Here is an 18,579-nt window from a genome sequence, read left to right as displayed (position 1 = left end):
TTGGTTCAGGCAGTAAGGCGGACATTGGCTGCTGGACCCGGAAAGGGACATGATCTCTTCTATGAGGGGATCTTCGATCTTTTTTAAATCATCGACTCGTCCTCTGTTTCCACCACGAACTACTACGTACTACTTCAATATCAATAACAATAACAATAACAACAACAATAGTTGGGTTGGGATCCCTTTTTAATACTATTACGGGGAGGCTCTTCGACAAACTACTAGCGGGGAATTGACGGCCCCCATTTTGCTTATTGCAGGGTACCTTTTTTTTTTTCTTACATACATACATAGAGAGAGAGAGCGAGAGAGAGAGAATGTGAAACATTCCCCCAGACCGACTTTGACTTAAACATTTACCGCGCAACCACGAGGCTGATTCGCAAGGTGCACTCCCACAGTCGATCGACTGCCCCCTATCGCTCCTGACTTGTCCACACCCTCCTGTCAGCGTTTCGGTACTTTCTGATATTCTTATATACTAAAATCGTTTCGTTTTCCCCATGTGTGCCTGAAATTGGCCATTCATCTGCCTTATCGCTCCCAACAATTACTTTCATCTTACCATCACCGCCCCTCTCTCCTCCGCCCGTCGTCGACGCGAATCCACCCCCCGCTTTGATTGATTGATCGATCGAGCATTCCATTGCTTCCACTGCGTCTTCTGCGCCCTCAGCCTTGTTTCGCGTGGGATCTATTCTGGGATACATCGAGTCGCGATGGCTTCCCAGGACGCGCTCCGGGATGCAGAGCAATCGCCTGCGGATCTTAAAAACCGCAGTGTGAGCCCCTCAGCCCATCCGCAGCATCAATACAACAACGCTTCGCCCGGCTTGACTCTAGACCCTTCCTTCGCCATTGCGTCCTTCCAAAATTCCGCGTCGTTTAATGCCAATCCGAATCCGAATTCACCTGGCGCGGACTCCTACAGCTATACCGCCGGCGGCTACCTCTCCCCGACCAGCGCGCAAACACTGGCCCCGCCCGATCAAGCCTTCTCTCACAGCCTCCAACTGCCGCAGTCCTTCGATCCAGGGCTGGTCAACCAGCTCGACCACTCGTCGGGACTTCCGATGCAGCCACAGCTTCAGCAACATCAACAGCCGCATGAGGAAAACTTCTCCACCCTATTGAACTCAAACCCGACCGATTTCGATTTCTCCCTGTATCCGAACCATAGTCCTAATAGCACGACCGCCTCTGAATACGATTCCTCGCTAATGCTCGACACTCAGATGCAGGGGCATCCCGGGCAAGTCAACCAGGCGATCAATCCGGCCGATCTAGTCGGTCAGATGTCCTCCCCTCACGCCGTAGCCTCTCCGCAAATGTCTCCGCGGGAGCAGCAGCCTCATCATTCGTCTCCAGGCCCTATGTCTCCTCCGGGCTCGACGCCAGGGGCATACTATACCCCACAGCACTCCCGCCATACGTCGTTGGATCCAGCCAGTGCTGCGTACATGACAGGCAATGCGCCTCCGGACTGGCAGAGCGTGATGGGCAATGCCGCGTTTCAGGGCCATCGGCGTGCCCCCTCGGAGGTGTCTGAAGTGTCATCTGCTGCGCCCTCTCCGTATATGTCGCAGCATGAGTCATTTGACGGGGTGGATAATAACCCATCTCCGCTCTTGGCGCCTCAGAATGACCCAGGGCTCTACGACAGCTCACTCGGAATCGAATCCTTTACACTGTCAGAGCAGCAGCAGCAGCAGCAGCACCATCAGGGCATTAGTCCGGTCCACAGTCCGTACATTTCTCCGCAACTAATGCCCCAGCAAGGGAACGATCTGATCCCTAACATGCCGTATATCTCCGCTCCTGCCGGGAACCGATACTCATGTCCCCCCACAGATATCTATGGCAATGGAGCGGAAGGCGTTGCCAATATGCCTCAGGGAACCGCCATCGTTGGAGACATTGGTCAAGCGTCACAGATGGCGCCACCATCCATTAACGTGGAGTTCGCGCCGCCTGCGAAAAACCCGATCTTTCCTCCAGCCAAGCCAGCGGCAGATCTGGATTCGTTGAGTCCGCCTCCGTCCATGCGTAAGAATTAATCCCTGTGTCCTTGCCCTCGATCTTGGTGCTCTTTATCCCATGCTAATCTAATAATACAGGCCGCATGCGTAGCAAATCTGATCCATACGCTCATCCGGCTTCTCGCTCACGATCCCCCGTGTCCATATCGAGTAGCCTGGAGCCTTTTGCCCCGTCATCCCCACGGTCGTTGTCGCCGTTTGACTCGACGGGCCGCCAGCCACACAGTAACCCCTCGTCCCGAGAGCCTTCGCCCTCTCGGTCTCGTCGTTTGTCAACATCATCGATTGACAACCGCAATTATATTTTGGGTCTCGCGGATCCTCAGCGACCTGGAGCAAGCCCTAATGATTCCAAGCGTGTTCAGAAACACCCTGCTACATTCCAATGTCATCTTTGCCCCAAGCGTTTCACCAGAGCCTACAATCTCCGGTCCCATCTGCGGACTCATACAGACGAAAGACCATTCGTCTGCACTGTCTGTGGGAAGGCATTCGCTCGTCAACACGATCGTAAAAGGCATGAGGGCCTACATTCCGGAGAGAAGAAGTTTGTCTGCCGTGGTGATCTCTCACGGGGCGGGCAGTGGGGATGCGGTCGCCGATTTGCCCGTGCAGATGCTTTGGGCCGCCATTTCCGATCAGAGGCGGGCCGAATTTGTATCAAACCACTCCTAGACGAAGAATCTCAAGAACGAGAGCGCACGCTCGTGGATCAACAGAATCAGCAGCATGCGGGCCACTTACAGCCGGTGCCGCAACCGCTCATGGTGCCAGGAATGGATGGTCAGCATGCCAACGGTTTTGTTCTCCCTGCCGCGCTGCTGGCACAATACCCAGCCCTGCAGAACTTGCAGTGGGATCAGATAACTGCGGCGGCAGAAGATCCTAGTGACATCGGAGGTCGTAGTAGCTTTGACGCCAGCTCAGGCGGCGAGTTTGGCTTCGAGGATGATGAATCAAACCTCAGTAGTGTCTCCGGCATGAGTGGATACGGAAGTCCCCAGGACAATCTTTACGTGATGAACAATCAGAATCAAATGTTGAACGTCAACCCTGGGGACTCGGGGTATGCCTAGCCATGAGTGGTGACTTGTCCGGCTGACCTTTCCCTGATAATCTTTCCTTCCTATTTCTCTTCCTTGCCTATATTTAAATTCAACCACCCCTTTTAGCATCATCTACACCCGCTTTATTGTTTTTTCTTTCGCGAACGTTGGCATCTAGTCGATCATTTGCAGGTTACCATGGATTTGAGTCAATCATAGAGGGTTATACTTTTTGGCGTTGAGATACAGGGTGGAAACCAGATGACGGCGGGTTAACTTTCGTTTATACCGAAGTTCCGGATGCATTGTGCATGCTTTCTCTCGCTTTCAGTTTTCTTTTTCTTTTTCTTTTTCTTTTTACTTTCCTTGCCCCTTCTATTATTCTATATCTTGCTTTCAGATTCGATTCCCCCAAGTCCGCAAGGGTTGCGGGCTGTCATTATTATGTGTTTACGATGAGTCTTCATACCCATGGAAATACTCCATCTGTTTCGTGTGCGGGATATCCTTGAGTGGATGCTTGTTTAGACTATTTAGTCTATTACCTTTTATGTCCGTGATTGTTGTTCTGGAATATATTTTCTGTTTTACTCTTAGAAGTTTGTTGCCATCTATGCTAGGTCAACGTAAATCTGTTTGCTGACACTCAAAGATACGGTTCCTTGAGTATACCGCATCGGTTGGATTCAGGGCAATGTTTGCCCTAGGTGAGGTCGAAATATATCACACAGCTTGACAACAGGGAATAGAATAACAAGATACAGGCTTCTTCAAATCTCGTATTGTGACAGTACCCTATCCTTAAAGTGGGGAAGAACAACCAGTGAAGGAGTATACATATAGGAGATGCACTGCTAATCAACACAACTGCAATGACCACAAGAAACTCTCACATACACACTCATCTGCTGGGTCTAGGAGTTTCTAAGACTACAAAACATATGATATCCCAGGATGCCACAAGCCGACAACATTTTGCAAATCACCGAGCTTGCAGTTGGACTAGTTTCCCTATCTCGGTGATCCATTTGAGGGAGAACTCCTCCTCGGTAAAGCGCAGGGCGGATTTCCTTGCACGTAGGCGCATCGCCACCTTTTCCTGTTCCGGTAGAGCCAGCGCGGCCTCGAATGCGGCGGCGAACTCGTCTTCCGTTGAGGCGCGGAAGCCTGTCGCACCATCACCCAGATCAACGACAATATCCTCGCGAGGGCCACCAGAGTCATGTACCACGCTGATGAGTCCAGCGGCTTGGTATTCCACAACGCAGATGCCGAAGTGCTCGTTCCACATTCCATTGACGCCGATTGATGCTGTACCGAGGTGGGAGAGGATAGCGGGCCAGCTAGCGTCGCATAGGAAAGTGGTGTGATCGCGGATGCGGAGTTCATGCGCTAGCAGCCGGAGGTTGTAAATGTGGGTTTCGTCGGGACTGGCATGCCGGACAGAGCCGATGAGGACTAATTTGGGTTGTGGTTGCGACGCTGAAGTAGGATTCTTGCTACGCTCCTGAAGGAGGCGTGCGAACGAGCGCAACACTAACGGGTGGTTCTTTTCAGGCCGGAACTGCGCAATGTATAGGATGATGGGTTCCCTAGTTTTCTCGCTCTCCGCATTTACTGTGATAGCCGACTGAAGCTCTGAAACGGCCGTAGGCGGGAATATAACAGTTGGCTCCTTGTGAGTTTGCTCCTGCCGAGACGGGCCCCAAATGGTACGAATATGCGCAGATGTCCAGGAGGAATTGCACATCACAACGTCCACATGGCCCCCAACCCAGCCGTAGAGACGGGCGAAAGCAAGCCAGTACTTTCGCTTGATCTGCCCCTTCAGTCCCTGTCCGGCGCCAGCGTTGACTCCTTTCACGCCGGTTGTATCATCTAAAGACTGGAGCATGTCCGTGGATATCGTAGGATAGTGCACATAAGCACCTGTTGGGATGGACGGGAAAAGCATCTTGCAGAAAGCCAGAGTGAAAGCATAGCCCATGGTATCGACGAACACGTCTGGAACCAGTAGATTGAATGCATCGTAGGCGACAATCAGAGATCCCAAAGACTGGCCCAGCAGAGTCATATAAGGATACATGCTGCTGACGACATATTTACGGGTAGTAAGGTATAGTAATACCACTGTTGGAGCGTGGAGTTGAATGTTGAAACGATTCTGGACTCTCTCCAGCATGGCAGTTTTGTTGACTTCATGGTCTCCTGTATATATGGCGCAAATCGCTTTGGGCCAGCGCTTTTGCGTTGCCCTTACAGCTTCCCAAAGGACACGTTCTCCCCCTCCCCCGGCGTTGCTAGAAAGATCATGTCAGCTGCGCCCTTAACGGTATGCATGCGTCTAGCGAGGTAGTAATCATACCAAAATGGATGAAAGAACCCTATAATCCCATCCCAATCGTCACTCTCAGGGGCCTTGTTATTGCCAGGTGTACCTGAACCGGAACTAGACGAGTCGAGCTTCTCCCAATCCTCATCCTCTCCCTGAGCTCCAGAAGATGATCTACTTCGCTTAGATGAAGCCTCCTCATCTTCAGCCCGGACTCGCGAGAGAAGATACTCTCTACGAGACTTTGTTCTTTTCTGGATAACCCATCCCACACCACGAAGGACGAAGCGGAGGACCGCCAGGGGAAGTCGGGGCAGCAGGACGCAGGTTGCGAGGAGCGCAAGGACGGTGATCACCGTCTTCAATAGAAACAGCATCATGGCTAGCACAAGACAGCGGACATAACTATTGTAGTCTCATCCGTACGTTGGGCGGCGCGCAGGTACTACTAGTACTGCAAGGAGCTGCCGAACAAACAGCTGGCGATTATTTGACTGTTGTTTCACTATCGATAAGCCGGCTCGGAGTCCGTGCCGATCAGAAACCGTTCGGTATGGTATTGTATGGTTTGTATGGTATGACTTAAATCATTACGCACGTGATATCTATCGGTCACATGATTTATTATTTTGTTTTTCTGGTGTACCCGGAGATAACTTCGATTCAGTGCGGCAATCGCCTTGTATACTACTGTACTTATATTTGTTCTTTGCTTTCTTTCATCCCCATCTTGTGCTATCGCCCATATCGGACGCTAATAAAGCAATCGGCGAGCCATTGGCCGGCAAGATGAGGCCTTTTCATCGCTCACTTCGCGCGCCGCGGAAGACGACTTTGCAGCAAATCCGGCATTTCCATCCAACAAGACCGTCGCCTTTCGTTAACGAACTACTAGACGCTTCATCCGCATTTATACAGGGTGTTCATTCAATCAGTGGCCTGTCATGGGCAGTTTCCATTCCATTGACCGCATTGATCGTCCGATCAACCGTCGCAATGCCTCTACAGATATATACTAAGATCCAAGCGCGCAAAGAGCGAGATTTGGTCCCACTTCTCTCTTCCTGGAAGAAGCACTACAAGGACGATATATTGCGAAGCCAGTACAAAGTCGACGACGTTAATGACATTCAAAACCTTTCGGCCGCTACTCCTATGCTGGCGCAACATATGAAATCGAAACACGCGGACTTAAAAAAACGATGGAACATCCCAAAGTACTGGAAGCCACTTAACTTTCTCCAAATTCCTATTTGGATATCAGTCATGGAGGCTCTCCGAGCCATGTCTGGAAACGACAAGGGTCTTATCCCATATCTTCTATCTCTCGTCGAGCCTACCAATCCATCAGGAGCCCCTCGTCTCCATCTAGAGGTCGAGCCCTCCCTAGCGACAGAAGGCGCGCTCTGGTTTCCGGATCTCCTAGCAGGCGACACGACGGGCCTTCTACCAGCCGCATTAACCATGTCTATCCTGCTTAACATCAGCGCTGGCTGGAAAGCCAAGAAGTTCTCGCAGATGGCCGATTTGCCGAAGATAGAGCTCTATAAGGCTTTGACTGTGCGCGGAATTAGGGCTTTCATCCAGGTTCTCGCGCTGAATGTCGGTCTTTCGTCTTATTACTATGAAATGCCCGCCGCGCTTCTGCTCTATTGGACCACCAGTACGAATATTGCCACGCTGCAAACCGTTTTCCTGGACAAGTGCATGTTCAAGAGAGAACCACTAAAGCCCTGGAAGCAGATGCATATCGGGTATACTGCAAACAAAGAGTGTGCTCCAGAGGACTCAATCTACAAAGCCACCATGAAGGACGCAAAGGGCTTCAAGGGACTTCATTAGGAGCGATGACTGCATAATCTAAGTGCTAGATGCACCTACCAGCATGAAGCTTGCCAAATAGGCCGATGATAACCGGGGGCCCAGTCATCAGAAAGGCCTACTTTCGCTCCGTCAGGACTCACATGCTACATGGGGTTCCAGACCAACCCCTCCATGATGTCCGAAGAGGCATCAGTGCCACCAAACAAGGTCACGCGAGTCAGACACAGGAGCCGTTCATGTTCGCATCAAAAAAGCCCCGTCGAAGTTTAATACACCTGTGCGCACGGTAATACCCTTCCCGCAGCAATTTTAACTTCTACTTGTTCGGATTTCGGCCAGTGGCTCTCTCAGAGGATTATCGGCGGGTCTATCCTTACCTAACACTGGTTGACACGTTAAAAGAAGGATACGAACAGTCGACTAAGCATGCGATATATCATATACCTACCTTCTTTTCATGTATATATAATACCATCTGTATATATAATCTCATTCAATATCCCAAAAGACTACCATAATCAACACAATACCCAAAAACCTACAAACATTCGTTCACACTAGAATGGAGGCAGGACTATGTGATATACTCGTGGCACCACTCAGAAAACATATGGAGATTCTACCGGACTAAGGGATGCGTTTTCCGCCTACATGTTTAGTCTGGTCTGGTGTGGTTGTTACTGGCGTGGTGTTTTTGTTCGCCTACTATGGATAGAAACAAAGTAGGTTTATGGATTCATTGAGGGGTATTGATATGGAGGGGAAAGCGCGAATCTATTATACCATTTTCTACGTAGATCTAGTACATTGGTGAAGAGATATGTTATTTCGAAGAGATATGCCATTCTAGCTGATATTCACATAGTAGATCACCACCCAAAACCAAAAGAACGCCAGATCTTACGATCATCTAGTATGCACATACTAAGTGCTCGGAGACATGAAAGTAGTAAGAAGAAAAAAGGAAGAGTACTAAATGAACTTTATGGTTACGGATCCTGTACGATAAGAAAGCAAGTGATGAGGTCTTGCGTCGTTAATGTCAGTTCTAGTATCTCTAGAATAGTTTAGAGCTTGGCTCTAGGGTTCTCTTCGGATGCGCTGGCTTCCTTGTTGATTTCGACGGTACGGGTGTCCGGGCTTTCGCCGAAGAAGATAACTTCTACTGTGACATCATCACTGTGTTTATGTTAGTTTGTTTCCAGTGTTGGGTGGGGGTATGTTTTATGACTTACCGGTAGCGGCGAGAGTATGGGCTAGGGAGGGTCAGCAGTGCGCAGACCATGTCCTTGTCCTTACCGCCCATGGCGTTACGCACAAGGTGGGTGGCGGCGTTGTTGTCTTCTACTGTGAATCGGTCGGCAACACCTGAGATATCGTACTGTTGTTGGCGGATAGGACGACGCTGGCCTTCAGTTCCCGCTTCTTGCGATGTCTCGACAGGAAGTTGTTTGCTTTCGAACCCAAACCAGCTCTTCAGCCACGTCTTGTTGCCGCCCACATTTCCAGCCTGCTGTTGCTCGATCCACTGACCGACAAGTCCGACGACTTCCTCGTTGCTCAGCATCTCCCAGAGACCGTCAGTAGCCATGACGAGGAAGTCTCCCCGGCTAGGCTCGACCTTGGTGGTAGTGATGACAGGTTCGGCGGTGACATAGGGCGGTGTCTTCAGCAGAGGGTGGGGGGTTCTTCCGAAGAACTGCCGCTTGATCTTATCTTGAGTCTCTTTGGTCCACTTGTAGAACGCATCTCCAAAGGATCGGCTGGGCTCCAGTTGGCCTAGGATTCTACCATTCCGTACAACGTTAGGTTCCCCAGGGTGCTCGGCCCGTAGACGTTGCATTTCGGAAGGGGTCCCGCCGGTCTGGTCTTCCGACAGCGCGGTTGCAGACCACTTTCCGTTCGGGCCACGACGACCAAGGACGGCCCTAGAATCACCGGCGCAGGCAACCTTCAAATCCTTTGACTGGGAGTCATAGAAAGCAAGAAGAGCGCAAGAGCCGGATAAAGCGGGGGCAAGTGTTTCGGCTGCAACTCTCCGCGAGTTAGACTTGAGCACTTTCTCGACACTGTTGTGCACGATATCATTATCCAATCGGGTAAAGCCCTGCTTGATAGCTGCGTCGATAGCTGCAGGGGAAGGTGTGAGTAGCGAAGGATCAGCAGCCGCAGCCTTGTAAGTGGTGTTCAATTCCCGAGCCACGTAGGAGATGAGAACATTGCGCAACTTAGCGGAAGTCGTCCAGCCACTTGTGAACTAGTCAGTTCTATACAAATCCATCAACGGATAAAGGTGGATAAACGTACGAATGCCCGTCGAACACGCCCCAGAACATCCAGTCGCTGTTGGCTTCGCCCTCTTTCGCCGTAGCTACTGTGGACGGCACCTCTACTATCTTTTCGGCATGATCGTCTTCAATCGGCGAGTTGCTAGGCACTTGCACCACGTCATAGCGGACAACACCTTTGCCTCGGTTAACCAAGTACGATTCTTCATTCTTCCTCAGCTTCTGCGTAGCTTGCTCCGGCGTCAACATTTCTAGAAGTCGGCGGTCAGAGTCGTCCGTCTGTTTGCGAAGCGGTTCTTCTCCGTTGATAGTCGCGGTATAAAATTGATCATTATCCACCAGAAGAGCGCGGCGGGTTGACTCCGAAGGATCCTCAGCGTAAGCCGTGGTGGAAGTAGATATGGTACGGTTCAAGCCCGCTACTGCTGCCGACTGTGAACTGCCACCCTGATAAGCGTACCAGGCCCCAGATGCAACGACGGTCGATATCACAGCAAGGGAAAAGTTTCGGAGATGCATCGATGAGTGTAGGGTCGCGGGAATGAAAGTAGGGTGTTTCCCGGCGGAGGAGGGTCGGAGAGCTAGAGAGTGGCTGCTAGAGAACGACACAGCACGCGGTTTCCTACCAGCAACTCTCCATACCGGTACACGACGCGCACTACGGAAGGCGTGAAGAGCTGCACGTCGCATTGGGTAGGTGAGAAAATAATATGATATAGAGAGTTGTATGAGTCCAGCGGCGCTGGAAGGAGACTGTATGATGACACAAGCTATTTACTAGTCTAATGGCGGAGACCTTTCGGTGTTTAATCGGACCCAGGCATCCAGGCATGCAAGGGTAGATGGCTTATCATGTGATACCGTATCGTTTTGTCTTCGTTTTGTCTTCGTACCGTAACATCTTAACGAATATCCTGCGCTAATCCCAAACAGGCTGTGTCGTCATTCCCCGCGGTTGTAAATGAATAAAAAGCGCTTTTTACTGCTTATACATCAGAAAACCAACGTTCACCAATTCCCCGCGCGGGCCTCAATAATCGCACTACGCTTGGCTGATTTTTGTAATTTGTGGTCAGCCCTGAATGTCCTCCCGCGCGCTTCGCAAGCTGCAAAAGCTGCGCGAGCAAGAGTTGCAGCAAGCGTCGTTACAAGCAGAAGAAAACGATGAGTCAAGCGAAGATGAGCCGGTATCTCAGTCTTCAAAGCCGAAGTTGAACGCCTTTGATTTACTTAATGCCGCCGATGATGAAGAGGAAGAGCAAGAGCAAGAGCAGGAGTCCGACAACGATGCTCACGAGCCGGTGACGCAGCCAACGGAAGATATACCCGTCCCCGCGAAATCGGCAGAGTCGAAGAAAAAGAAGAAGAAGAAAAACAAGAAGAAGAAGGCTTCTCCGAAAGCCACAGATGAAGCAACAACAAATACCAAAGCGGATGATGAAGAATTAGACGAAATCGATCGAGCACTAAGGGAGTTAGCGGTTGACAACAACCGTTCCGGACAAGGCGATTCCACAACGGCTGCAACAGGTAATAATCGCGATGCCTCGTTTCCAAAGACCCCGGCAGAGCTTCTTGCCATTGACCCGAAGTCTCTCAATGCGACGAATGAAATGCGAAAGTTATTTGGGAATGTGGTGTTGGAAAACTTTGATCAAGAGGATGCTGGCGCAGGCCGCAGGAGAGACAGGAACCGGGAAACGATTGACCTCGGTCGCGCATTGACTGGTAGGTATAGTCCTGCGAGTAGAGGTCAAAGTTTAGCTGGCGTCACGCTGCGACGCAACGTCCTGATGCAGGGCAAGGACGAATGGCCTCGCACCCCTAGTGGTGGCCTTGGGATGGAACTGGTGGAGAAATCTTCAACTGGTCCTACGGTCTACCGGATTATGCACAACGCCTCCTATAAGGACGTGCAGATGCAGTTCGATATGTGTGTAGAGTCGATGGACCCTCAAAGAATGATTCACCTACTCCAATATAATCCGTACCATATTTCAACTCTGCTCCAGGTTTCCGAAATAGCCAAGCATCAAAGTGACCACGCTGTCTCCGCTGATCTCCTTGAACGGGCACTTTTCAACATTGGACGGTCGGCTCACTCATCGTTCGGTACCAGCCTTAAGGAAGGTCAGGCAAGGCTGGATTTCGCGCATATGGCGAACCGGGAGTTGTGGCTCGTCGGTTGGAGGTACATTGCCAACTTGGGGATGAAAGGAACTTGGAGGACAGCTTATGAGTGGGCCAAGCTGTTACTGAGCCTCAATGACAGTGATCCATACTGTATCAGACTTCTGATCGATCACCTGGCCCTCAGAGGCCGAGAGTACTCCCATTTTATTGAACTTTGTACACAAACCCGGCTGAAAGAGGAGTGGGCTTCTCTGCCAAATATTCAATGCTCACTTGCATTGGCATACCTCCGGTTGAACAAACCTAAGGAATGTAGAGAGCAGCTTCATTTCGCCATGTCGCGCTACCCATGGGTGTTTTGCAAGCTAGCACAAGAGCTTGATATCCAGCCCATGCCTAAGCAGATCTGGGGCAAGATGCCTCCGACTGACGCTCATGAGCTGCTCACCGAACTTTACATTGTCCGTGCCAAGGATCTCTGGAACACGCCTGAGGCAGTGTCGTTGATCGTGGAAGTTGCCGATACCTTGGCGGAAGAGGAAGAACCGGTTGAACCTCCTGAGATCACGCTCGATATTGCCCGCCATGTGGTGCTGTCCGACATCCCCAAAGTCACAACGCATCTACCCACCCGCTTTGTCTCCGGACGGATATCAGCATCCGATCCACTGCCTCCCTACGACTCGGAGGCTTTCCGCCAACAGTCGGATCCCACCCCATCATATTTGTCTCGGGTGCCGGAGGCTGGTCGCCCACAGTGGCTGCGGGACCTTTTGGATCAAATGAACAATGGTGCTATTCGTTTCCCTGGGTTCCAGGGCGGCGAAGAAGTACATGACGATGACGATTCGACTGGCGAGGGTGGAGGCGAGATTAACACGACACGCCCACACCCTGGCGCTGATCAGCAACCACAACTTGAGCAGTGGCTCCTGGCAGATGGTCTTCACAGTCTTGAAACATTTTTACGCCAGTATGGTGTCGATCGCGGTAACTGGGGGGAAGTCGTCGACTACTCTCCCTTGACTGAGTATGTAGATGCCTTGGACGGCCTCCAGCCGGATACTCGACAGCGGTTACTCCACGGTCCGGTTCGGGACTCTATGGGTGAGATGGCGATTGATTTGTTGGAGGATGAACTTCAGCTACTGGAATATGATGAAGATGAGGATGTGTGATTATATCAGCCCTCGATGCGTGTATAGTGACGGGAATGATATATCATGGTTACATTGCTCATAACTCATGGATTCGAAAGAATAATAGAATTGTAGTTGTTATTCTTGTAGACATTGCAGACAGGTAGGGACAGTATGTGTTCTGTATGATACCATGTGACTTCGTTTCGTTGTATTTGTATTTGTATTGTGGGGTAGAGATTCGTATAGTAGAGTTTATATATAAGCAGTACTACTACATCACGGACGGGGTTTAGGGCAAACGTCATAACAGGGTCTTGTATAACCAAGCGTCCGTTTTCGGTTACATGCATCTGTTGGGAAAATTTAAGATCTTATATCACTCCTTTTTACTCTTAAGTATAAACATCATCGGCATTATATTCGACTGTTTCCTTATCAAACCGGCCAAAAAGATGCTCCCTCACAATTATCGCAGCTTAGTAAAACATTCTCCGACAGGCAGCGGTTCCGCCCGTAACTATAATAAAATCTTAATTCGAACGTGACACTTGCTTCTGCCATGCGTGGGACTGTCGCATATTTTGTTCGATGAGAAAACTATCGGGAAAATTTCAATCATCAGATTGGACTTTGCCACTGCACTATCTTAGTGACTCATGTGCTATCACGTTACATCCGAGCGCGTCGCGAGATAGCTAACTTTTTTCCCTTATCTCTCCTCAGATCGCCGGCAGATTCAAACCATCGCTCACCCAGGAAAGAAAATGCCGACACTGTGGTCGCAGGTCAGTAGTATGGCTTCGGCAGAACCCGTACCGTTAACCGCCCGTGAGGCTGCCTCTGGGCTCTTGGGATCTATTTCTTTGACCTGTTGGATCTTTGTCCTGGTATGTGTTTATCCGCTACATTGCTTGGCCGCGCTGCGATTCGTAGGTCCCTGCGAAGACAATCCGCTAAACTGCCTCTGCTAGGTGCCTCAACTTATCGAAAATTATCGCAATGGCAATGCGGAGGCCATCTCTCTTGTCTTTCTCGGCGTTTGGTTCGTCGGTGACGTAACCAACCTAATCGGAGGCCTTTGGGCCGGGCTGGTTCCCGTAATTGTGGCTATTGCTGTTTATTTTTGTATCGCAGATGGTGTGCTTATCGGGCAATGTCTCTACTACAAGATGCGGAATTCGCGTCTTCAGGCCTTCCACCGTCGACGTTCTTCCGTGGAAACGCCTGACCCGACCACCCCGTTGCTGGGCCGGCGCTTTAGCGACAGCCTTCATGATGGACCGGCTTCGCGCCGTCGGTCATGGGCGTCACAGCACCGTGACGGCCATGCTAATGGACCCGACGATACACTAGCGAAAATTGTCGAGGAGAATGAGGCCGGTCGTAGTGCGTGGATCAAGAACTTCAGCAGCGTCCTGGCCATCTGCGTGATTGGAATGGGTGGATGGACGATCGCATGGCAATCTGGTGTTTGGCAACCGGCACCTCAGGAGGATGGTGGAGGTGCCGAGATAGCCGTTGGAGCCCAGGTAGTTGGGTATTTCAGCGCGATCTGCTATCTGGGGTGAGTTTTGAAAATTAAATCGGATATGGAATGTTTTTCAGGACTGACAAGTGTTAGTGCACGTCTTCCGCAGATTTACAAGAACTGGAAGGACAAATCTTGCGAGGGTATGTATTTCCCTGACTAATAGGTATCGCACGTACGTTGCTAACTGACTTTATAGGGCTCTCGCTTTTGTTCTTTATTCTCTCCCTCTTGGGAAATTTGACTTATGGCGCTGGTGTAGGTTTTCATTTACTGATTCATATTTTTTGTTTATGTCATTTGAGGCTGACGTTGTACAATCTAGATCCTTTGTCATTCAACGGAGAAAAACTACATTGTCACAAATATACCTTGGCTGCTGGGATCGCTGGGCACGATGGTCGAGGATATCACGATTTTTATACAATTTCGTCTATATGCGGTTGCGGACTCAACAGCCGCAGGGCCATGATTGTGAAGGGCCAGGGTACAGCCACGCTAATAGTTTAGCGCATTGATCGACTCTACGGGGACGCGGCGTGGTTCCGTTAGTTGGTCGCGCTTATCAAAAGTTGTGTCGAGTTTTTTTATCTGTCAAACAAGTTGCGGGGCTTAGGTGGCATGGCGTTTGTACTATATTTATATCTATTATGCATGGCTTTGTTGTTTTTTACCTTAGAGCGAGCAACGAGAGTGGGAGGGAATTATGAATAGCTTTATACGGACAATGCAAACAGAAACCTTTTGTTCATGGTCGCATGACAGACATGGCATGAGATCTGGGCACCTAAGCTCGAAACTAGCTAAACTGGGAATATTTTATATAGAAACGAGGACGGCCAACACGATCTCGCCCCCGACCCATAGGTGTGCCATGACTGAAGTCTAATGGCCGGAATCATAGCGTCATCCGTTCCAGTACCTGTCATCGAACCCATCATACAAGCAAAGCGCCCAGTCCCACCGGATGTCCTTGTCCGTTGATCCCTTTTTAATTTCCCTTTTTGGTCATCGTGCGGTCGCGTAGTATGGGGTACAAGAAATGCGAGGGCGAAAAGGAGATATGGAAGAAACGAGGTGAAAAAGGAAACTAGGAAAGCCGAACGGGTGAAGACGCTTAGTCGAAAAGACCGAAGCCCATGTCCTCGTCGGACTCCTCCTTCTCTGTGTACAAGTCAGCACTCCGCGCACCTTCGCAGACTCTTCATGGATCGCAGCGTTACCTTCTTCCTTCTCCTCAGCGGCAGCCTCAGCGGGGGCAGCAGCGCCACCAGCAGCAGCACCACCGGCGGGAGCGGCGGCACCAGCGGAGCCGACGTTGGTCAGGAGCTCCTTGATGTCCTTGCCCTCAAGAGCCTGTAAAATCGGAATGTGTAAGTTGCTGAGTATGACTTTGCGTTTTTTTTTAATTGTCGCTCGAAGACTGTCGGATATTTACCTTGGCGAAGATGGAAGTCCAGATGGGCTCAACTTCCTGAACCTTGGCGGCGGTCAGGAGAGTCTGGAGCTTGTCGGCCTGTGGTGAACAAAAGACACGATCAGCCTGTATTTCCAATGCAAAAATTTTCATCTCCCATTTTTCACAGTGTCTCGCAAATTTCCACCTCTTCGCGACAACTTCGTGTTGTTCAATCGGTTTCCCACAATACCAACTCAAGATCCAAGGATAATACGTACGGTGACCTCGATGCCATCATCGGCAAGGATGAGGGCCGCGTAGGAGCAAGCGAGCTCGGCAGTAGACATGGTGGTCGATGGGGTCGTTGACTGGACTGGAGTCTCGAGAGGGATGGGTATAGGAAAGAGAGAAGAAGACGGGAGACTTTTAACTCGGCCTATCTTTGAGAGTCCGGTAGACGCCCAGAGCGGAACTGGTACTGTGTGCACCTAGGGCTCGCTTAGGGCCTTGTTCTGGCTTAGCGTCAACGCCCCTCCCGTGACTTTACACTAGTCCCTAATAGGCAATGCATGCCATCATCGTCTGATTGCATCTGATCCGCATGATGCAGTTTAGTCTCTAAATCGAAATATCTCCGTATATCTCTCGCGGTCTGTTATCTCCGAATTACAGATACCACTCCGTTCTATATCTTACCGATCTATCACTTGACATTTTCCTCCCACCCATACTACTTCGTACATTCGAAAGTATCCCGCTCCGGCGTCATGGATTCCCCCGCCGTCCCCGCTCCGTTAGATCCGCAAGAACAGCCAATTCTCGACCGTCTGCTGCGCACCCGCGACGCTCTCCTGCTCATCAAGCAGGACAAGTCCTCTTATATCAAGTCTCGTGACGTGCTTCCGCTATATGAGGAGGTGGTTTCTGAGGTGGAAAAGCTCAATGCCGTCCGGAAGGGGAAAGACCGCCGGCTGCCACATAACCGACGTTAGCACTGAGTGGGCCTTGCGTTAAGTGTAAGCTGGATAAGAACAGACCTGCTGACTGCTACCATTTTCACGAGGCTCTAGTTGACTACGTACTGGATGATTGCTTTCAATTGATTTCATTGCTGTTCTTGACGGTTGGTCGGAACAATGAGGCACCTGCAGTGTACGTACATCCCAATAATATGTTATTGATCGGACCTGATTGAGACTGACGATTGACTGCACTCAAGGTATTCTTTGGCAACGACGGTTCAGGTAATTGAAGACAAAATCCTTTCTTCCGTCTCTTCCGCTTTCTAACGTTAAGATAGCGACTTCTTGACCACCTGGAAGAGGCTGGCTTCTACAGTTCTAAAGATCTTAGCTCCATCACAAAGACTCTCGCTCATGTTCACGAGACCATCGATCGCTGTCGCAATGTATACTCGCCTGCTTTATTGACACTTTTGGAGAGCCGGTTGGAGAAGTGCCGACTTTTATTGGACAAGTTGCAGAGTGATCTGGCGCAGCTGAGCCCCGAACTTGTGTCTACTCATGAGACACTTGTGTCAATCCTGCGGTCAACATCTGCTGTCAATACCCGTTCAAAGGTGTGCACCTTTCAGTCCTACACATCCGCAGATTCTAACCAAGTGTATGTTAGTTCTCTGCATCAGAGGTGAATGGGCTACGGGATCAGTTGAAGAAGATCCAGGATTCATTGAAAGATGGAAATTTTGTCGGTGCCGATGGGCAACCTCTCCCTGGACAGGACAATGTTAAAGGCTTATTAGAACGATGCTGGCTGTGGACGGAGATTGTTTTGCAACGGTACATCTCTCTCTCTCTCTCCAAATCGTACCATTTCTCTACTAACCCGCAACAGGGAGGGAAAGATTGATGAGCGGTTCCAAGACCAGTACGAGCGGTTGGTTGACATTCGCAACCAACTTGATCGGCTGTCTGTAACACAAGCGTGGTCTCTCCGCGAGACCGACCTGTTCGGCTATCAGCGAAAACTTGACCGTATTGATGAAGCACGTGTGAATGGAAACTTTGTTGATGCGGAAGGACAACTGGCGGACATTCATGCGCAACGGGTAAGGATTCAGTGCATCTCAACAATAACATGTGTGCTAACATGAACATGTAGACCCTTCTGTACTTGATCAGGAGGAGCTATGGATACATCTATGCACTTCTAATTTCGTCAGAACCGGTATCTGAGGCATTGTTACCTGTGTATAACCAGCTCCAAACGCTGAAGCGCTGCCTCCTTGAGGTTAAGGAGTCTGGCGGCGTAGCGAATTCGCGCGAACTTTACCCATATAGTATGAAGGTAAGTCTGGGGGGGTTTGGGACATTCGCGGTACACGAAACATTGCTAATATGACGCAGCTTAACTCCATTGATAATATGCGAGTAGACGGGAAGTTCTACGTGGGCAACGACATCCCCGAAGGTCAGGGTAGCGTGAATGCACTATTAGCGGAATGTTACGACATTGTATGGGAGCTGCGGGCGGCCGTGCAGGACGACGACGACCGGCATGCCTGATTTGGCCTTTTCTTCACCATCTCTCATGTATTAATGGCGATCTAGAGGACATCTTGGGACGGACTTGGCTTGGTTCGACCTCGGCGATCGTGAGGCTGTTTGCTGTTCTCGTATTCTATCGGCGTTTTCTCTGGCGCATTGCAGTCTGTGTTGCTCCATGTGGTAGTTGTCATCAAATCTACTAATATCAAAACTTATCAAGTCGATAATACGGTACCATACGTGAAAACGGGCGAGACTTTGGTAGTAGAGACATGGGGCCCCGAGTACAGTACGGTAAGATGGGTCCTTGGGAATGTCGGCCCGGCATCGGCGATGGG

The 18,579-nt window shown here is 50.4% G+C and overlaps 9 protein-coding genes across 9 annotated transcripts; 6 read left to right on the top strand and 3 right to left on the bottom strand.

The window, feature by feature from the left end:
- Positions 1–202: 202 nt before the first annotated feature.
- Positions 203–3,684, top strand: crzA (putative C2H2 transcription factor Crz1). Its single transcript, XM_032066128.1, has 2 exons — positions 203–2,049; positions 2,121–3,684. The coding sequence occupies exons 1-2, from the start codon at positions 723–725 to the stop codon at positions 3,116–3,118; spliced, it is 2,325 nt and encodes a 774-aa protein (XP_031930020.1). The 5' UTR covers positions 203–722; the 3' UTR covers positions 3,119–3,684.
- BDV27DRAFT_124627 (uncharacterized protein) lies at positions 3,221–3,684 on the top strand. The gene has a single exon (XM_032066127.1). The coding sequence runs from the start codon at positions 3,400–3,402 to the stop codon at positions 3,598–3,600; it is 201 nt and encodes a 66-aa protein (XP_031930019.1). The 5' UTR covers positions 3,221–3,399; the 3' UTR covers positions 3,601–3,684.
- Positions 3,685–3,761: 77 nt separating this feature from the next.
- BDV27DRAFT_124626 (alpha-1,2-mannosyltransferase ALG11) lies at positions 3,762–5,897 on the bottom strand. The gene is made up of 2 exons (XM_032066126.1): positions 5,454–5,897; positions 3,762–5,388 (listed from the first exon to the last, which is right to left on the bottom strand). Exons 1-2 carry the CDS (start codon positions 5,798–5,800, stop codon positions 4,071–4,073), a joined length of 1,665 nt encoding a protein of 554 aa, XP_031930018.1. The 5' UTR covers positions 5,801–5,897; the 3' UTR covers positions 3,762–4,070.
- A 213-nt stretch (positions 5,898–6,110) lies between these two features.
- BDV27DRAFT_124624 (putative mitochondrial export translocase Oxa2) lies at positions 6,111–7,697 on the top strand. The gene has a single exon (XM_032066125.1). The coding sequence runs from the start codon at positions 6,210–6,212 to the stop codon at positions 7,260–7,262; it is 1,053 nt and encodes a 350-aa protein (XP_031930017.1). The 5' UTR covers positions 6,111–6,209; the 3' UTR covers positions 7,263–7,697.
- A 362-nt stretch (positions 7,698–8,059) lies between these two features.
- ptcF (type 2C protein phosphatase ptcF) lies at positions 8,060–10,286 on the bottom strand. The gene is made up of 3 exons (XM_032066124.1): positions 9,552–10,286; positions 8,480–9,493; positions 8,060–8,423 (listed from the first exon to the last, which is right to left on the bottom strand). Exons 1-3 carry the CDS (start codon positions 10,220–10,222, stop codon positions 8,312–8,314), a joined length of 1,797 nt encoding a protein of 598 aa, XP_031930016.1. The 5' UTR covers positions 10,223–10,286; the 3' UTR covers positions 8,060–8,311.
- A 166-nt stretch (positions 10,287–10,452) lies between these two features.
- Positions 10,453–12,976, top strand: BDV27DRAFT_124622 (transcriptional repressor TCF25 family protein). Its single transcript, XM_032066123.1, has one exon. The coding sequence runs from the start codon at positions 10,615–10,617 to the stop codon at positions 12,841–12,843; it is 2,229 nt and encodes a 742-aa protein (XP_031930015.1). The 5' UTR covers positions 10,453–10,614; the 3' UTR covers positions 12,844–12,976.
- A 472-nt stretch (positions 12,977–13,448) lies between these two features.
- On the top strand, positions 13,449–14,924 carry BDV27DRAFT_83397 (PQ-loop repeat-containing protein). The gene is made up of 5 exons (XM_032077725.1): positions 13,449–13,694; positions 13,779–14,371; positions 14,429–14,478; positions 14,535–14,593; positions 14,661–14,924. Exons 1-5 carry the CDS (start codon positions 13,572–13,574, stop codon positions 14,805–14,807), a joined length of 972 nt encoding a protein of 323 aa, XP_031930014.1. The 5' UTR covers positions 13,449–13,571; the 3' UTR covers positions 14,808–14,924.
- Positions 14,925–15,056: 132 nt separating this feature from the next.
- Positions 15,057–16,168, bottom strand: rpp1 (ribosomal protein P1). The gene is made up of 4 exons (XM_032066122.1): positions 16,013–16,168; positions 15,774–15,851; positions 15,559–15,691; positions 15,057–15,499 (listed from the first exon to the last, which is right to left on the bottom strand). Exons 1-4 carry the CDS (start codon positions 16,079–16,081, stop codon positions 15,453–15,455), a joined length of 327 nt encoding a protein of 108 aa, XP_031930013.1. The 5' UTR covers positions 16,082–16,168; the 3' UTR covers positions 15,057–15,452.
- A 183-nt stretch (positions 16,169–16,351) lies between these two features.
- Positions 16,352–18,529, top strand: BDV27DRAFT_124614 (uncharacterized protein). The gene is made up of 8 exons (XM_032066121.1): positions 16,352–16,721; positions 16,805–16,886; positions 16,954–16,978; positions 17,035–17,313; positions 17,367–17,533; positions 17,589–17,802; positions 17,856–18,041; positions 18,101–18,529. Exons 1-8 carry the CDS (start codon positions 16,502–16,504, stop codon positions 18,257–18,259), a joined length of 1,332 nt encoding a protein of 443 aa, XP_031930012.1. The 5' UTR covers positions 16,352–16,501; the 3' UTR covers positions 18,260–18,529.
- Positions 18,530–18,579: the final 50 nt, after the last annotated feature.

Source organism: Aspergillus caelatus (genome assembly GCF_009193585.1).
Source record: "Aspergillus caelatus strain CBS 763.97 unplaced genomic scaffold BDV27scaffold_43, whole genome shotgun sequence".
Lineage (NCBI taxonomy): Eukaryota > Fungi > Ascomycota > Eurotiomycetes > Eurotiales > Aspergillaceae > Aspergillus > Aspergillus caelatus.
This window is presented reverse-complemented; position numbering and strand designations above follow the sequence as displayed.

What these genes read in the sequence shown, in the direction of transcription:
- crzA (XM_032066128.1), top strand. Translation starts at nt 723, where the DNA reads ATGGCTTCCCAGGACGCGCTCCGGGATGCAGAGCAATCGCCTGCGGAT. An exon ending in GAGTCCGCCTCCGTCCATGC is followed by an intron (nt 2,050 to 2,120) that starts GTAAGAATTAAT and finishes CTAATAATACAG; the next exon opens with GCCGCATGCGTAGCAAATCT.
- BDV27DRAFT_124627 (XM_032066127.1), top strand. Translation starts at nt 3,400, where the DNA reads ATGCTTTCTCTCGCTTTCAGTTTTCTTTTTCTTTTTCTTTTTCTTTTT.
- BDV27DRAFT_124626 (XM_032066126.1), bottom strand. Translation starts at nt 5,800, where the DNA reads ATGATGCTGTTTCTATTGAAGACGGTGATCACCGTCCTTGCGCTCCTC. An exon ending in GGGTTCTTTCATCCATTTTG is followed by an intron (nt 5,389 to 5,453) that starts GTATGATTACTA and finishes TGATCTTTCTAG; the next exon opens with CAACGCCGGGGGAGGGGGAG.
- BDV27DRAFT_124624 (XM_032066125.1), top strand. Translation starts at nt 6,210, where the DNA reads ATGAGGCCTTTTCATCGCTCACTTCGCGCGCCGCGGAAGACGACTTTG.
- ptcF (XM_032066124.1), bottom strand. Translation starts at nt 10,222, where the DNA reads ATGCGACGTGCAGCTCTTCACGCCTTCCGTAGTGCGCGTCGTGTACCG. An exon ending in GGCGTGTTCGACGGGCATTC is followed by an intron (nt 9,494 to 9,551) that starts GTACGTTTATCC and finishes CTAGTTCACAAG; the next exon opens with TGGCTGGACGACTTCCGCTA. An exon ending in CCATACTCTCGCCGCTACCG is followed by an intron (nt 8,424 to 8,479) that starts GTAAGTCATAAA and finishes ACATAAACACAG; the next exon opens with TGATGATGTCACAGTAGAAG.
- BDV27DRAFT_124622 (XM_032066123.1), top strand. Translation starts at nt 10,615, where the DNA reads ATGTCCTCCCGCGCGCTTCGCAAGCTGCAAAAGCTGCGCGAGCAAGAG.
- BDV27DRAFT_83397 (XM_032077725.1), top strand. Translation starts at nt 13,572, where the DNA reads ATGCCGACACTGTGGTCGCAGGTCAGTAGTATGGCTTCGGCAGAACCC. An exon ending in CCTGTTGGATCTTTGTCCTG is followed by an intron (nt 13,695 to 13,778) that starts GTATGTGTTTAT and finishes TGCCTCTGCTAG; the next exon opens with GTGCCTCAACTTATCGAAAA. An exon ending in AGCGCGATCTGCTATCTGGG is followed by an intron (nt 14,372 to 14,428) that starts GTGAGTTTTGAA and finishes GACAAGTGTTAG; the next exon opens with TGCACGTCTTCCGCAGATTT.
- rpp1 (XM_032066122.1), bottom strand. Translation starts at nt 16,081, where the DNA reads ATGTCTACTGCCGAGCTCGCTTGCTCCTACGCGGCCCTCATCCTTGCC. An exon ending in ATGATGGCATCGAGGTCACC is followed by an intron (nt 15,852 to 16,012) that starts GTACGTATTATC and finishes TGTTCACCACAG; the next exon opens with GCCGACAAGCTCCAGACTCT. An exon ending in GGACTTCCATCTTCGCCAAG is followed by an intron (nt 15,692 to 15,773) that starts GTAAATATCCGA and finishes CCGATTTTACAG; the next exon opens with GCTCTTGAGGGCAAGGACAT.
- BDV27DRAFT_124614 (XM_032066121.1), top strand. Translation starts at nt 16,502, where the DNA reads ATGGATTCCCCCGCCGTCCCCGCTCCGTTAGATCCGCAAGAACAGCCA. An exon ending in CCGGCTGCCACATAACCGAC is followed by an intron (nt 16,722 to 16,804) that starts GTTAGCACTGAG and finishes ACGAGGCTCTAG; the next exon opens with TTGACTACGTACTGGATGAT. An exon ending in AACAATGAGGCACCTGCAGT is followed by an intron (nt 16,887 to 16,953) that starts GTACGTACATCC and finishes ACTGCACTCAAG; the next exon opens with GTATTCTTTGGCAACGACGG.